Source organism: Styela clava, chromosome 6 (genome assembly GCF_964204865.1).
Source record: "Styela clava chromosome 6, kaStyClav1.hap1.2, whole genome shotgun sequence".
Taxonomy (NCBI): Eukaryota; Metazoa; Chordata; class Ascidiacea; order Stolidobranchia; family Styelidae; genus Styela; species Styela clava.
This window is the reverse complement of record NC_135255.1, coordinates 3,152,854-3,169,789: the sequence shown is the minus strand read 5'-3', so window position 1 is coordinate 3,169,789 and position 16,936 is coordinate 3,152,854. Positions and strand designations below refer to the sequence as shown.

The following is a 16,936-nucleotide window of genomic DNA, read 5'->3' as shown; positions in this document are numbered from 1 at the left end:
CAAGTTTCGTAATAATTTTGACTTTTCAAAATCAGCTATATCATTTGTTCTATAAATACATCGCATACTACCAGAGTGGTACAACGATCGTAATATTCAACATATGCCTATGCATACCAGCCATCATGAGTGCTACAAATTGCACAATTCAGTTCCGCCAGAAATAAAAGCTTTATTAGAGTTGTTAACACGATAGTTCGCCACATTGACAAAACTATAAAAATCGATAAAAGGATAATTTACTAGCATGCACACTTGCTATCAATAAAACATTGGGCGACTAAAGATAACTTCAATGCCGGAATCATCCATCAATTCCAGAATCTTGAACAACGGAGCTCACAAGATCAGACTGTATTTGAAAGAAATTAGCCTATTTTCTAACACCAACCACAGAACTAAATTGAAAAAAATCTTTCAGTGAGGCATATGATATAGACTTCAAATCTGAACCCACGGTTCCCAAACTAAAATAAAGTTTGAATAAATGGAGATATATTACAGAAAATTTCCACCAGCCAATCAACATTGTTTTGGATATAAAAACTAAAAATAACATCACTTCGCAATTTAACTTATAAGCCATTATCATGAAGTTTGTCGTATTCATATAAAATTCGAATGTGTCATAAAATGCTGCTCCTGTCGCCTTGTGTAAACAAAATTGAATATTCCCATATTTTTACAATTGTTACATTCACATGCAGGAACGTAATGAATTCATTAAATCAACTGTATTATAAAAATTCATTGTTACAAAAGAAATGATTTATTCATTTTAGTTCCACATGTTGCTTGATAATGTGATTCTGCACAAAAATGGACATTCTAAAAAAGCGGTATGGCGATTAAGAACTAATAAAAAACACAGGATTGATCAAGTTGGACACGATCTCTTTGATCACAAGCTCGGTTGATATTCTAAAACAAACTATTATTTCTAATAATTCTGCACTAAAAGAAATGTAGTTTTATTTAATTGTGATTCAGTCTGAAATAATATGGAATTTAAGCGCTGACAAGACTACCGACCAAATAAATATATTTCAATACCAAAACAATTGCTATCGACACCAGCCTGTATACTGCATTTTGTATCAACAAGATCTTATGTGAGATCATTTCTTGGACTTACGTAAATCATGCTTTCCCTTCAAATACCAGAATTTTACAAATAAAGCTATCAACATTTTTAGACAACCACTAATACTAAATTTATTAAGCTAAATTAATTTATTGAATATTTCTACATGAAGCAGATAAATTCAGGAGAAATCAAAACATCTAATTTAGTCGATTATTACTATTTCATTACATTTTTCGGTAACATTTCATTTCCGAATCCTAAAAAACCCATGTTGTTCACTACCATTACCTAATTCTATGGCAAAATTTTAACAATAACATTTATGTTATATCTAGTTCATTCAGCTTTATTTGTATCGAGCAGAGACCACCATGTTGCAGTTCATCTACGCCTCATAATTCGCAAAAACAAAGCTATGACTGGATGAGTCTGAGACACCTCCATATTAACCACTCCTATTATCTAGTCTCTACACGGGCTCATTCGATACTGTATTCATTTTCCTCCTTATGTCGAAAGGTTGTTGATTATACAGGAACATCAGTTGTGTATTGTGCATTATCTGTATAATCTGCAGAAGTCTCTCAACAAGTAACTTACGTTTCTGCCTTCACTGGAGCTGGAAGAATAAGAAAAACTCATTAGATGTGATGATATCTATTACAAGCATGTGTTAACAAGGTGACAATGAAAATCAATGTGGTATATCTTGCTATGAAAGTGGCCATGCTACCAAATAATCAAGCATTTGATGCTTCATAACTATCCTGGGTAAACGAACAGAACATAAGGTTCAAACTGTCCATATAGCACACGCATGGAATACTCGGCAATCTCTCAGTTGCATCTTTCTACAAAGTATTAACTACCATATATAAGACACTTTACTTTCTACCATGACAGCATATGCCCAACCTGTTAGTAAAACAGACACAAACTCTCAAGGAAAATAATACTTTTATATAGTTTTACTTTTGTCATATCATACATACCTTGTGACTTCTGCTAAAAACTGTAAAATTTGTTCATGTGTTGCTGTGGCGAATGTGGCATCACTGGGCAAGTTTTTCAATGCTTTTTCTAACCAGGTTTTGAACCACTAAAATAAATATTAAAGGTAAATGAAAACCAGGACAACTAACTTACTGCAAACATTCGCTTTGGCTATCCATAACTGATGACAGTGATAGATAGATGAAACCTTCAGCTTGTCTACTGGGAGGTGAAAATTTGAAACTTGCAGATTTTGGGCACACAATGGCCTTGCACAGGGGCGGGCAAACTGTAGCCCATAGGAAATTGTTTGAGCAGCCCACGAAAGCCTCAAGCAAATACTTAGGAAAAAATACAATTCTGTAAAGTTAATTCATGTCGCCAAACTGCAACGCTTGGCGACGATTTTCAATCGATTATAAATGAATAAAAAGATTGAGTGTTTTATCTATTTATTTGTAATATCTCTAACAATTTAGATATGGAAGTAAAAGAAAGACAATGGTTGACTCCTATGGAAATTGAGTGCATATAAAAGCGCGACCATCAGCTGACTTCTGTGCAAGCCGAAACAATTGCCCACACTAGTCTAGTGGCTGAAGAATTGGACTTAACTATGCTGGGATCACAGGTTAAAGATCTATGTTCAAACACTTATCCAGGTTCCAATAATATGGGTATGCAATGTCAAACCAGAGCGATTAATATATTAGCTCCTCCCACATCAGTTGCTGCATATACAAAACCTCAGAGTAAAAGACACGGAAAACATCATATAAATTTAGTTTGATTATGTGAAGATCGGAATGCGAATCAAATTATAATTTTTAACATTTTTATACACAAATCTAATAAGGATAAGTTTTACTTCCAAGATCTATGATCATAGTGATTTCAGTAAGAGCGGTCTAACACTTGAGTTATTATCCTCAAGCATTGCAGATAAGAGATTTTATTATAGGCCCAGATCATCACCATGACCACAATGGGAAAGGTTATGAGCTGTTGAAGCTGGACAGAAATGACCTAAACTAATAGAAGATCCAAAGTCCAAATCCAATGAGTGTCTGCTTACCTAGATAGAGCCTTATACAGGGTGAAGAGATTTTTAGTAAGATTTACCTAGACCACAAAAAAGTGAAAACTACTTACTTCTCTATTTCTTTGCATGACAGCCCACCATAGTTCAGCAATATCAGGATATAAATATGATGGAAGACTAAACAAACTGGCATTGAGTGACCTTTGAACTATTTCTTCACCATACATTAACATGATAGGAACACCAGCATCCTGTGGTTCTCCCTGTTTAAATAATGTTTCAATCAAGTCACAATACATTGTTAATTTAATTGGCAGACATCAGACAATTCACGATTGACACCCCGAGAGTGAAACAAACAAATTTCGATAAAAACTTTGGCATATGCAAACTTTTTGTAATAGTCTGTTGAGGTTATTTAGCAAACTCAATCCTTTTATTTAGGTTTCTGTCAGAAATTTTGAAATTTAAATTCAAATTTCTAATAATCCAAAAGCTGATAATCTGACAGTGTCACACTGACACAGACTCCAAAGAAGGTTGCATACTCCAAGGCAGTAATCTTCAATCTTTTTTTAAATGCAGAACACTTTTTATATCAAAAAAATTATGGAAAACACCAAATGCGTTTTTTAGTTTTTTTCAAATATCTATCCGCCGTACCAAAAGTATTTTTTATAACATGCGGTATGAGTTGTGATATTGTTGGTAAACTGGCAACTACTGGCAAATGTTAGTGATAAATTTTGATTTCAGTTAGGACTACATGAAAACTAAACGATATTCGCACAGATGATTTTCATTACCATGCAACAGACTTGTCTTAAAACCAAATGAGTGATCTTTGATTCTTAATTTGCATTATTTTATATCATAAAATGTGCCAATCAGAAAAAAGTTACACAACAATTTGACGTGGAACACCTGAAGGTCTTTCAGGGAACAGCAGTGTTCTGTGGAATACCTGTTGGAAATCACTGCTTAGATTTGTGTACACATGTTATTCCTGAGTCAGAATCATATTTTAATAACAAGAATTGGACATGAATTTTCTCCTACTTCACAGCCCCTTCGGAAGACAGTATATGTTTTTGAATACATACCGGTACGCCAACCCTTGATTCAATAACGTTCCTCAAAAATTTAGTCACGGATGTGTTGGCATCTCTATGATCCAATACTATAGCAGCAATGGCACATTGTAGCAGTGGAGGACAGACGATATGTGACAGAAACTTCAATGGACAACGTTCAACAAATCTAAAGAAAAACATATTTCTATAAATACCAAAATATAATTTCAACAAGAAAATAGAGATTGTCTTAATTTTTCTGTATGAATGCCATTGATAACCAGTAGTAGTACATCAATTTATCAAATGTACTTGATGTATAATATTTTGAATACTTCAATATATAGACACTATATATTATTGCTATCGGAAATAATTTCAATATACCTACTAATGTGAATAAAACCATGGAGAATATTATATAAAATAGGATAAACAAAATATGGTAAGATTGCTGAAAATGGCCATTGGCTAGATTTCATTAATAACAAAGCAATTCAGGTCCCTTAAAAAATTCCTTGCTGAAATGGAAAACAAAAAACTTTCACCTGCTTGCAGGCCGCATTTACCTTGTGAACCAGGGTTCAGACTTCCCCCATAGTATAAGATAGCTCACCTGCAACATAGTCTAAACAAATCATCAACAGTATCAGGATGATTTTGTAAACCTTTCTCTTCATTCAATAAATCAAACGTTTTAGGACAAAAACCTTCCAACATTTCTAATAATATATTTGATGCGGACATATCACTTCCATATTCATCAACCTGCACAAGGTGAATTCTGTTATTAATGAGAACTCACAAATTGATAAAATGACATCAAAACTATTTAAATGTAAATTAACTAGGAGCTAACACAGTAGCGTGCCATTACACGGAATCAACTAGATTAACGATGGATTTTTGAACGACATTTGATGCCCGCACTCCAAAAAAGACTCTGCATAGGTAGTCAGTAAAAAAACTACTATTTTTTGGGAAAACTGAAAGCTTTCTGGCTCAGCATTCCCTACTCAATTTATTACACTCTAGGCTTGCAACGAACTATGCATCCGCGATAAATTCGAAAACTATTGACATGAACTTGAAACAACAAAGTCAACAGTACCAATGAAGCGACTTGCTCGAAGAGAAATTCTCAAATCTGGTAGATTCAATAAAATAATTTTTAGGGGAACAACGGTAGAAAACTCAGACCGATGACAATTTATATTTGTTCATTTTTGGAAAAAATTTTCTTATGGACCCACAATTAGAACATAAAAACTGTTCAAAGTAACATAGTAGGAAATAACAACTGCTGATATTGGACATTCGGCAGAAATGTAATACTTTAGGTTCAATAACTGTAATGCCTTCTTAATGCGTCTCGATTTGTGTTACAGAAATAAAATATGTCGTAGTTTGAAAATATGAGAACCTGGGGATAAAGGTGTAAAAAGTTGTGTAGACGAGTTAAAAACATGACCCCTGCTCTAATGAAAACATGCTGAACTACCTATACAGCCTGGAAACAATGGCAATCACTCACCAAAACACTTCCCAAGTACAAGAAACAACTGTGTGGTGAAGAATTGTAAGCTGTTGACAATGTGGTTGTTAAAGATGGAACTAAAGTACTAACAATAGCCATTTTAACACACCGAACAGCAAATCTTATACATCGACACCATCTTTCAACTATCCTGTTCTCCGCTTTGTGTTGTTCAAGAACGGACTGTAAAACCGGCCACATCTAGGAAAAGAATGGTCGTGATTAACAGACAAATACAAAGGAGACATCATATTAAAAGTATTAACGAATATGCTTTTACATTTATTTACTGAAAACTAAAAATTAAAAAAACAATCAAATCATGTTTTACTCCGATATTCGACATTTGGAAATATTGTTTTAAATTGCAAATAGTGAAATACTGAATTTTGTCCATTTTCTTGCCTTTTCTGCATCCCTATAAACAGCTTCAAGGGGTATCAATGAAAATTACATTCAGGATCGTGACTATTTTGTTGCGAGATAGAAGTGATACTGAAGAAGTGATATTGCCACTGTAAAACTTGAGCAACTTAATTTAAACCTAGTCAACTTAAACTTCAATTATCACCCATACCTCCTCTATTACTTGTTTGCATGGATGAACATATCCATTTGTTGCAGTGTCCTTTGTAGTAAAAGTGCGAAATATAACAGCAAGTCTGTCCAACCATGTCACTGGGTCAGTATGCGCTGGCTTATTACCTGTTATTACGAATAATAAAATAATTCAAATATTAATAGTGATGAACGGAATTTTTGATACTCAACTCAGAACACTGAAAAATGTGATTATTCAGTCATTATTCGCTGTTTGAATAAAATATCTCACCAAGGGTTTTCAACCATTATTTTTGCCATTCAACACCAGGCAAATTTTCAGAATAAAACTTGACCCTAGAATTTTTTTTCGATGAAAATATAAAAAAGTATAGAAAATAATGAAAATATAAATTGGTGCTATCTTAGACAACCTCTGAAATCTATTATGCAAAAGAGTACATTGCAATCCAAACCACGTAGAAATCATCCACATAAGCAACAGCCACATTTGATTTGACGATAAAAAAAACAAAAGTGTATTCCTGTAGTAAGAAACAATTGTGAATTTGTTACTTGCATAATTGTTCCGGGTAAAAAGCCATCGTCCATAAAATAACATGAGACAGTTATATAAAATCCTACATGAAAGACATCAAACCTGCATGTTGTTCGTTTGGCTGCTTTTGTGAGAGGTGACTCAATGCAACAACTTGAGATCTGCATAGTTCTGTCAATGCATCGTGAGCTTTGTCAACAGGAAGACAACTCAATACAGATGAAACTCCTGAGATTTACATTTAAAAGAACGCATTTACTGATAATCCCTCAACTTCAACAATTTAGTTCGTTCAAAACGAATCTAATATTCGTATACATTTAAAATCAGTAATATTAGATATAGTAAATATATGATTTTAAAAACAAATTCAATTATTATAAATTTGCATTGATTTCTGCAAATTCTTATGTTGAATAGGATTAAATTCAAACTATATTTGGAAAAATTATTACAGGATGTATTCGGAAAGTGCTCTTGCTACATCATTAATGCCTACTTCTTTCTGTTTATGTGTAATAAAGTCAGTGAAATCAAAATTTAAAAGTATTAGTCCAAATACAGAATATTTCTTGTAGTAAGTAAGTAACAGATAAGTAAGTAAGTAACAGATAATAGCTTAGATAATATGGTTGATATATTCTTAATATGGGAAGATAAAGTTGAAAATTGGATTATTTTGAAAAGAATGATAACTGCTAAGCAGAGATCTAAAACACTATTAAACTATTATTAAGAATTGGATTACCAATGAAAGATGTTTAAAACCGGTGATGTTACCTACACTTGACCTATCGTTCACAATCAAATTTTGTTATTTATTCAAACCTTCTCAAATTAAGGGATATTTTACTATAGTTTAATTAAAATTCGACAATAATACTGACAGAACCTATAGATTTACAAAGCAAAAATGGTCATAATCCAATGATTCCCAATTCCGAATAAATTCTGAAATAATATTTTTAAATATAGAATATACTCTTAATTGGGAGGTGTACAATAATAAACATACACGATACATTGCATATTTGTAGAGATATATTTTTGTGAAAAGTAAGAAAAAAGTTGTTTGGATTGTTTTTATACATTCATCAGCAGTTGAATAAATCTGATTTTAGTCAGAACGTCAGACTTCAATAGCACAGAATTATATTTTTAAAATGAAAATATTCAACATCATTTAATATTAAAATACGCTATTCGAAATTAGATTTATTTTGGACATTGCTGCATCGAAAGTATAATAATTTTTTTATGTTTTCAAAATAACAGCATTTTCAAATCTGTTAGAACCATATCGTTATGACAGGTTAAATATTATCAAGATAATGTTGGAAATATGTGTTAGAAATACGCTCGCAACAACACCTCTCAGTCTCAGTGGGTTCGCAGGTTCGAATTACAAGGGGCATAGTTATGTGCTAGAAAATTACTGGATTCCTCGCCGCCGTGGGGTGGTTTGCATCAACGCTGGTCGGTTTCAGCCCTCAACATAAAATCCATGCATATGAAACAAATAACTGGCTAACTAACCCCATACCCAACATGGACTGGTAAACGGACGAGAGGCCGTGGCAGGCCATATGACTAGGCTATCTTGACTATCCTCTTTCCTCTCCCCCAGGATAAATATTTACCGGTAATCTTATCCTATCCTACGGATTCAATTTAGCAGCAAAAATTAATTTTATGATATATTCAGCATATGAATTCCCTAATAACTTAAGTTATGAATTGCGGCATATAGACTACTTGAGAATTCACAGCAACATTAAAACTAACAAAACTACAACAGCTCTATTCATTAGCAAATTATTTGATGAGATTCTACCTTTTAGTAATCCTAATGTAGCGTCTGATGACACTTGCAAATCATCTGCAACCTAGAGAACATGCACACAACAAAGAAAAACAAAAAAGATTTAAAACATTGCCATGACCTGCAACATGATTTAATGCATCCAATTTTTACAAAGGGTGTGCTTTTAATTTTAGAAAAATTGTTAATGTGGGTCATCAGCCCTTTAAAAATACCGAGTGTAATCGGTAGAATTCTATTGCCGGGTATATTACAACTTATTTATAGATTATTACAGTAGAATATTAAAATAGCAAGAGTTAAATTCGACCCAATGTTTTGTTTCAACATATTATATTGGTATTCATGTTCCATATTTTTCTTCTAATCTGTGTGTTATATTTATATAACATATATTTCAATGCTTTGCATATTTCTGTATACAATTAATATATATTTTATGATGTTTATAAATAAAATAGATTTAAAGCCTTGCTTGGAGTGAAACATCTCATTAGGTGATGGATAGTCTGATATTCTTAATTCAGAATCCCATAGAATCATTATGTCATTTTCAATAGAGATCATACTAACACTGCGAACAAGTCTTTGAGCTAGCAAAAAGAGAAAGCTTCAGCTGTTCGGCTTCGTGATTAAACGATTCAAACTGTTTAGGCCAGGGCTCATCAATAAATTAAAGGTAGGCATATGTTAATCGAGAAACTAAGCTATATATATAAAACTTGAAATCTCTACGGTGATGATATATACAAAAAATACAATAAAAATGAACTAATGTATTGGCAATTACCATAACTAGGCATTCGAAATAATAATGATTGTTTGACAATTGCTAGATACCTTGGATATGCAATACAATTGTTTGGTATTCAAAAATTTTGTTATAGAATTCAATTATAACCGATTGTAACTGTATATTGCATAGAAATGAAAATTTATGTCATTTCGCAAGCATTTTAATTTTTTTCACATTTATAGATTCTTAAATATTTTCGGATAGTGATCTCTATAACATCTACTTGCATGAAAAATTCAATTCTATCTAGCTATCTACAACACTCTACCGCATTATGATTATTAACCTTTAATAATTGATGAATTACGAAGCGCATACCTGAACTAACTGGATCAATGCAGTATAATGTTGAATCATTTGCGATTGACAAACTTCACATAAATATTGAACAGATGTTGCAGCAACAGATGAAAGTTCTTTGGTTTGTAATGCATTTGTCAAGTATTGTAATGTATGATCTATAAAATGGTGTTGTAGGTCATGAGATTAAAAAGAGAAATCAAATCAATGGCTTAGCAATAGTGAATATAGTACTGAACTTGAATATGCCACCATCTAGGTTAGAGATCTCTGATCCACAGGAAATATTGTGGTCCATAGGCCCCTACGCCGGGGGTGGGCAAGGTTTTTGGAGCAGGGGCCAGGAATTTTGCCCATCTAGACTGGTGGGCCATGAAAGTGTGACGTAAGAGTTACATTTTATGAACAATATTTACAGTGTTACAAAGGTGAAAAACAATAAGCCTTGTGCCGAAACTACGGTAGATTAAATCGCAATTTCTACAAATTCCTTGAGTTATTTTTAACTAAGACGTTAAAATTTAGTTATTGCTTGGTTGTGGTAGCATTAGGCGGGCCAGAATTACCCATCAAGCCGGTTTTGGCCCACGGGCTGTAGTTTGCCCATGTCTGCCTTACGCAGTCGTTGGATGCTCATAAAAAGTTTTTTAAGAAGTCTATGTGTGATACCCTATAAAAAGTTAATAACAGCACATAATTGCATTATAGTAGTTTCTGTTGTTTGAAACTGATTTTTGTTCCTCACTCAATTCTAATCTTAAATTATTTAACTAGAGTCACCAAAATAAGCCTCTGATTCAATCTGGATAGTACAGTCATTCATAATAGAAAATAACATTAAACATCATACTCAGTAAATCAGGATGTTTTTCGATCCAAGTTGAAAGTTCACCAACTAATTGAATACTTGTATGCCGAACTGCAATATGTGTGGATGGTGGAAGAGAAAATATTGCTTGTAATACTTGTGGTGTGACAGTGACCTCAGTGCTGAAAATAAAAGGAATAACTATTCTATGCTTTCACAAAAGTTTAATGATAAATAAACTTATCTAGTTTCAATAAACTATGTCAAGTATTCTTGTCTACCTTCCTATTTTTTTGAACATTTCATATGAACTAGCCACAGAACACAAAAAAAGCAATCAAGTGTTTCCAGTGTCATTTTAGACTGCATAAAATCAAAAATTATTAGTCCAAGAAAACCATAACAGTATTATTCGACTTACGCTTTTACATTCTTCGCTATTGCCGTCATCATAAACAGAACAGATTCTGTGATATCCCACGTTACAACACCTTGTTTCGTACCATCGGGTGTTTGTATTTCTCCGCTTAACATTTTGAATAATCCGATAAAACATTCAGTTGGTCCAACCAAATATACAACATCCTTTACTAAATCAGCTGAATTATTTCTGAAATCTGCAAAATCATCTGCTGAATCCAGAATTGTGTCCTAAATGTAAGTTCATGAACCTAATAAATATTATTGATAGTTATATATCTGGATGTTTTCAAATATTAAATAATAGAAGTATACAAATAAAATAGAAATTTCAATTTGTACCAACTTTATAATTCAATATAAAACATGTCTGTGCAGATTTGTTTAATTTAGAAAATTTCAAATACAATGAAACACTTGAATACATTGAAATATCAAACCCCTGAAAAGTTGACACAGCACACAACACTGATTATACATGAAAAAGAAATCATGTATCATGGTGATTTCTAACGAGATTGGCGATCTTGGGATCTTCAAAGAGTTTCTTTTAATATTCGGAGAAATTCTAGTTTGGCAGAATGCCAGAATCTCAAATTTTACATTCACTTACATGATCTGGTTCCATTTGACAATGTCTAACAAGTGCAAAAATTAATCCTTCGGCATATGAACTATATATTTCACGAACAACTTTATGATCTAATGCATACAAAGCTTCAGATAATCTATACCAGTAGTTGAACGTGATGTCTGCGACCTGAACAAAACAAAATGAATAAAGGCAATGCTAGTAATATAACATACAGTTGAATTCGAGCTCTACGAAGCTCCCGTAGTGCGTGTACCAGGTTAGGGTTAGGCCATAATTTTATTCCGATTTTCCTTATTTTAAATACTATTACGACTTACGAGTTTGGCGACTGTCTGTATTAGCCAAGTGAATGTACCCCCTGTCCATGGATTATGTCCCTTTACACAACTTGGTGTAAAGAAAGCAGACAAAATTAGTTACCTCCATATTAGTACACACATTTTGAAGCGCCGTGGTGGGTGACGTGTTGGGCATGGGGTTTGAAACAGGGTAATTCAACCTGCAGTGGCAACATAGTCCAGGTACAATACTCTAACCACCACTCACCCAGCATAGATCACATACAAAACCCGTATGGTTAGTTGTAAATCGTAATTTTCTTTATTTTTCGACAAGGGATTGATATAATATGGTCCTAACTTCTATATGACCTCCATAGAAGGTTATTTCGTCGCATATACATAGCAAGTTATATTTTATGATCTACAAACCTCATATTGGCAATGTCCGACACACATCAATAGAATATCAAGGATTTCCAAATCTCCCAATCCTTCTCCAGGACTGTTGACCAAAATTTCTAATAATGATTCGGCAAGTTCAGTAAATATTCGACACAAATTTAAACATCTAAAAAAAATGAAATATGGAGATAATAACATACAAATATAATTGAAAAGAATCATAGTGAAAGTAGCAATGGAAAGAGAATACTTGACAGGCAATGAGCATAAATGAAAAATTTATCTTAAAGTTAAAATGCTAGAGTTTTTATTATATAGAGAAAGCAAAATTAATTCAGATATTACAAATACAAGAATGTTCAAGCAATATTAACCATGCATGAAGAATTTGGCTGTAGACAGTGGAGTTGTTAGAACTTATTAAAATAAGGATATGGATTTTGTCAGACAAGGAAAAATAAAAGTATGACATCGGTATGGATGAATTATATTCCGCTACTGATTTAAGATAAGATTTCATTTTTATCCAAGAGAGGAAAGTTGGTAAAACAACTCAATCATATGATAAAACAACTGCTTCCGCTCAAGTAGGGGTTACATCAACACACCCTACGATGACAACAAGTCCAACAATCCTATCACACATAATTAACCTTGTGCAGGTGTGGTGGTAATTACTGGAAAGCATGTTCCTACAGCTAAGCACAATGTGCCAACCGCCTATCATGATGGTATTGGTACCCCAAACAAATGTTAATTTTACGCCAAACCAGTATTCAGAGAAAAAGTTTATAACACTTCCGGATAAATTAAATCATACATTTTTATTTTATGCTACACTAGCAAATTGAAAACAGATGTATATAAGGTAATAGTTCAGGTGAGCTTGAACTGGTTGGCAGGCCATATTAGTTGTGTTGTAAAAGTTGATGAAATAGTTACAATTTGGTAATTGCAACTTGCAAGTCGGCCACAATTTCTATTATGATCAAATAAACAAAACAAGTAAGGCTTACTTATCTATATCTTCATTAGCATTCGCATCAATGTATGCTTGCTTAAGTCCAAGAGTTTTTGTAAATAATTGCTGAACTAAATCTTGATTTCTGCTAACATCCTCTGCAGCGTACAATGCAGAGCAAACACAGTCTGTTGCCGCCTCATGAAGTGATGAAGATGACGATAAAGTTCCCTGAATAAAAATTAAGATATTCTAATTAATTAATTACTGGCCATTAGAATTCATTCGAAAATTATCTATCTGTTCAATTGAATATATAATAAATAAAACTATTTTCCACCCAGACTTTCAAGCATTCCTAACTTTAAACATATTAAATATACATTGACTTCTATGTGTTCATTGTTATTAAACATGACCAAATTTAGAATATATATTTAATATTCCATGTAAAAGATCATATTAGAGTACTTAGGTCATGGCTTGGAAATAATTATTAATATCTAGATGAAATATTACAATGCATGCTTCCCCTGAACATTACCTATAGGCTATAAAATATTCAAAATCAAAGAGCCATCAAATACAATTTAAATTTAGTACTTACCAAAATCTGGAATGGTGCATCCAATATATTGGACCTTGCAGCATGATTGCCAGGGAACACACCAAGATAAAACCAACTTCCCAGACATTTGAATATTTTTGAAAGGATGCGTTCATCTTGCACTCTCGCTGAAAAGACATATCTTTAAGCATGCTTTTTCTCTTAACAAGGCATAGCACATGAATCAATTGTATGGCAAAAACAAAAACAAAACTGGTTAAATCATGGTGACCCTTCCAAAACCAATGCATTAGCCAATGCCTTAACTGAAAAATTCAAAGTAAATAAAAATAATTTCCTCATTATTTAAAGCTTGAAATGATATAAAACTGAATCAAATTTAGGTGTGGCACTTACTCAAACACGCTTGGATGACTTCGAGAACCATTGGCGCCGAATTCTCCATATCTTCTATAATATCTGTTCGTCTATTTGCACCAAGACGTAAATGGCGACTGTTTACCTGCTCAAAATATGCGAATATTACAACAAATTCTTTGCCATAGTCAAATATACTAGTAGTCTAGGACTAACTAACTAACATAGGCCGCATTTAGAAACTTGTGAATAAGGTCATGTCATGACATGTCCGAAATACAAATTTGGAATGCAATAAAATGTTTTATACAAATTATAAAGACACACAAATTAAATTAACTTTATTGGATTTTTATTTTTTATTTGCATTTTAATATAAGTCAGTAAAATTTAACAAGACTTACCTCTTCTGGTAAAACAGTGAGAATCTCAAGTAAATATGGCAACGCTTGAATATCTTTGCTGTATCTATAAAAGTTTATTGTCAGAATCAACATAAAGTTTCACTACACAATACAAAAATACAAAAAAGATTTTCTTACTTCTCAATAAATGTTAACGCTGGCACTTTCCACTGTGGCATCTGCAGTGCTAAATCACAAACAGCTAATGCAAGCTGAAAATAAAAAAAATAAATGAATATGATACTTATAAACTGAACCAATTTCTTTTAAATTTACATCAGATTAAGATGGGCATATCATCCATAACACAATTATTACTATCACTTTCATTGTTATATTTTAAGCTTCACTCAATTTTCTTCATATTATGATTTTTTTGAAAAAACTTGAAACTAATCGGAAAGCTCATAATCAACAAATCTGTGTTTATGTGACAGTATTTCACCTGTAGCATGTTTATCGTCCACATAATTGTGCTTAAATCTTTTACAAGTTCAAGTTCGGTCATTGAAAAACTGACTAAAAAACTGAAATTTTTAAAAACGTATAGCTGGTTAAAGCGTTAAGGATATATTTTAAAATCTGTATAGCGGATAAAACTTCAACCTGTGTCGTCAAAGCTGGAGAATATCCACATAATTGTTCTATATGTGTTAATAATGATTGCTTCAATCCTTCATGTGAATCAGGAGGTAGTTCACGAAAAGAATATAAAATCTGAAATGGTTGATAATTTTTTAGTTAATAAAGTTTCGTACAAGTTGCCTCTGTTAAAAGACGATCCACAAATTACTCTCTGATATCTTTAACAAGCCTTCAAAACAAAAACTACATTCGCAAAATTGTCACCCAAAATGGTTGTAAAAAAACAAGGCACATAATGAAACTAGAGATCAGTGAATGTTTGCATTGAATCGAAGGGAAATCCTAAAGGTTTATTATGCAGTGATGAACAACTAAACATACTGAAGCATATACGCCAGATATTGAGCAATATATCGTTGCTGGTTTATACACTTAACCATGATGTGTAATTTTTTCATGCCAAAAATATGTTTATTTTGCTATCATCTCATGCATATAAAGCAAATAGAACCACTTCTCAAAATCTATATGTGGAAGCTTGGCATTGGGATGGAGATAGCTGATGAAAAACTCTTAGTCGGTTCATCTACTAATCAAGTCCATGTGAGCATGATAAAAACTTTTCCATGGCCGACCATTAATTAATATATGAGAACGGAGCAGACTATGAAATAAGGTACAAGCTTTAACTAATTTCATCGTATTATCCCATTTTTCAATCAGAAACAGCATATTTTAGCACAATTGATTCAACTTAAACTCAAATCAGTACAATTCAACATTCTGAAATTTATTCAGTAATATATATGCAAAATACATACCTTTGTTCTCATTGTTTGTGCTGCAAAATATGTTGATTCAACATCTTGCTTTAGATGTAATAATTGATCTGCTGTCTCCCATGCAAACACCTAAAATGGTTTTGATATATCATCACTTGTCAGGTAGTTAGGCAAAATGGTCCGTTGACAGCAAATTGGTTTAGTCGTGGTGGCATCATAAAAAAATGCCTACCAAGAAATCCAGTCACAAATGAATTTGACAGTAATGGCCAAATGAAACACAATGCTATTCTCTTCACTGTGTCATCCAGGAGTCTCCTTTCCCATAGCATAAAATTGTAATAAATGGAATATCGAAATTAACAACATGAGAACCCCAAAAATAAAGTTGCATAGTAATATTATAACTGAAAATTTTTACTAGTAAATAACATACCGATCTCTGAAACTCTCCAAGCCAAAATGAAGCTTTTTCTTTTTCTTGAACATTGGGATTTTGATACAAAGTATTTACTGCATTGAGAACAGACCTGGCATTTTGTGACAATGCATTATCAGCCATAGTAAAATGCCAGACTGGTGCTGATGATCGTAAACAAATCGTCCTCAGGTTTTCAGAGCTTGGACTATAGAACTAATGCAAAGTCTGACCCCTTGAAATACTATAAATCGGTAAACTTATAGCCAGAATACAGTGCTGGTCATAATATAATAATAAAAGCTGCAAATAGTATTATCATTCATGTTAATTTCATATGAAACAATCGAAAAATAACGCTATCAGCTATCAGGTTACCATCTCTTATCAATATACTTAAAACAAATTAAAAAATCATCTTGGATCAATTTGAAAACATTACTTGACTAAGTTAGTTTACTTTTGTCAAATTTTTGTTTTTGCTCCAAACATCATGTAATTCTAATGAGCAGAAAGCAACATGCAAAATGACACCCATTAAAGTAAAAATATGGATTTAGAGAAAACAAACTACCAATGCATTTATCCGATTTTATGTAACTTGCT

General features: G+C 32.6%; 1 protein-coding gene across 2 annotated transcripts; it reads right to left on the bottom strand.

Annotated features, from left to right (window-relative positions):
- Window positions 1-152: 152 nt before the first annotated feature.
- On the bottom strand, window positions 153-16,642 carry LOC120330784 (transportin-3-like). Of its 2 annotated transcripts, XR_013476622.1 has the most exons (23): window positions 16,349-16,642; window positions 15,952-16,041; window positions 15,152-15,262; window positions 14,684-14,757; window positions 14,546-14,609; window positions 14,181-14,286; window positions 13,824-13,951; window positions 13,272-13,447; window positions 12,283-12,421; window positions 11,591-11,737; window positions 10,979-11,208; window positions 10,600-10,739; window positions 9,768-9,907; window positions 8,666-8,717; window positions 6,934-7,059; window positions 6,310-6,437; window positions 5,730-5,933; window positions 4,812-4,963; window positions 4,226-4,382; window positions 3,233-3,385; window positions 2,080-2,186; window positions 400-1,706; window positions 153-324 (listed from the first exon to the last, which is right to left on the bottom strand). XR_013476622.1 is itself a non-coding variant. In XM_039397699.2 (22 exons), exons 1-22 carry the CDS (start codon window positions 16,472-16,474, stop codon window positions 1,646-1,648), a joined length of 2,811 nt encoding a protein of 936 aa, XP_039253633.1. In that variant the 5' UTR covers window positions 16,475-16,642; the 3' UTR covers window positions 153-1,645. The 2 variants fall into 2 exon arrangements, 1 of the variants encoding a protein (XP_039253633.1); XM_039397699.2 differs by having other exon boundaries at window positions 153-1,706.
- Window positions 16,643-16,936: the final 294 nt, after the last annotated feature.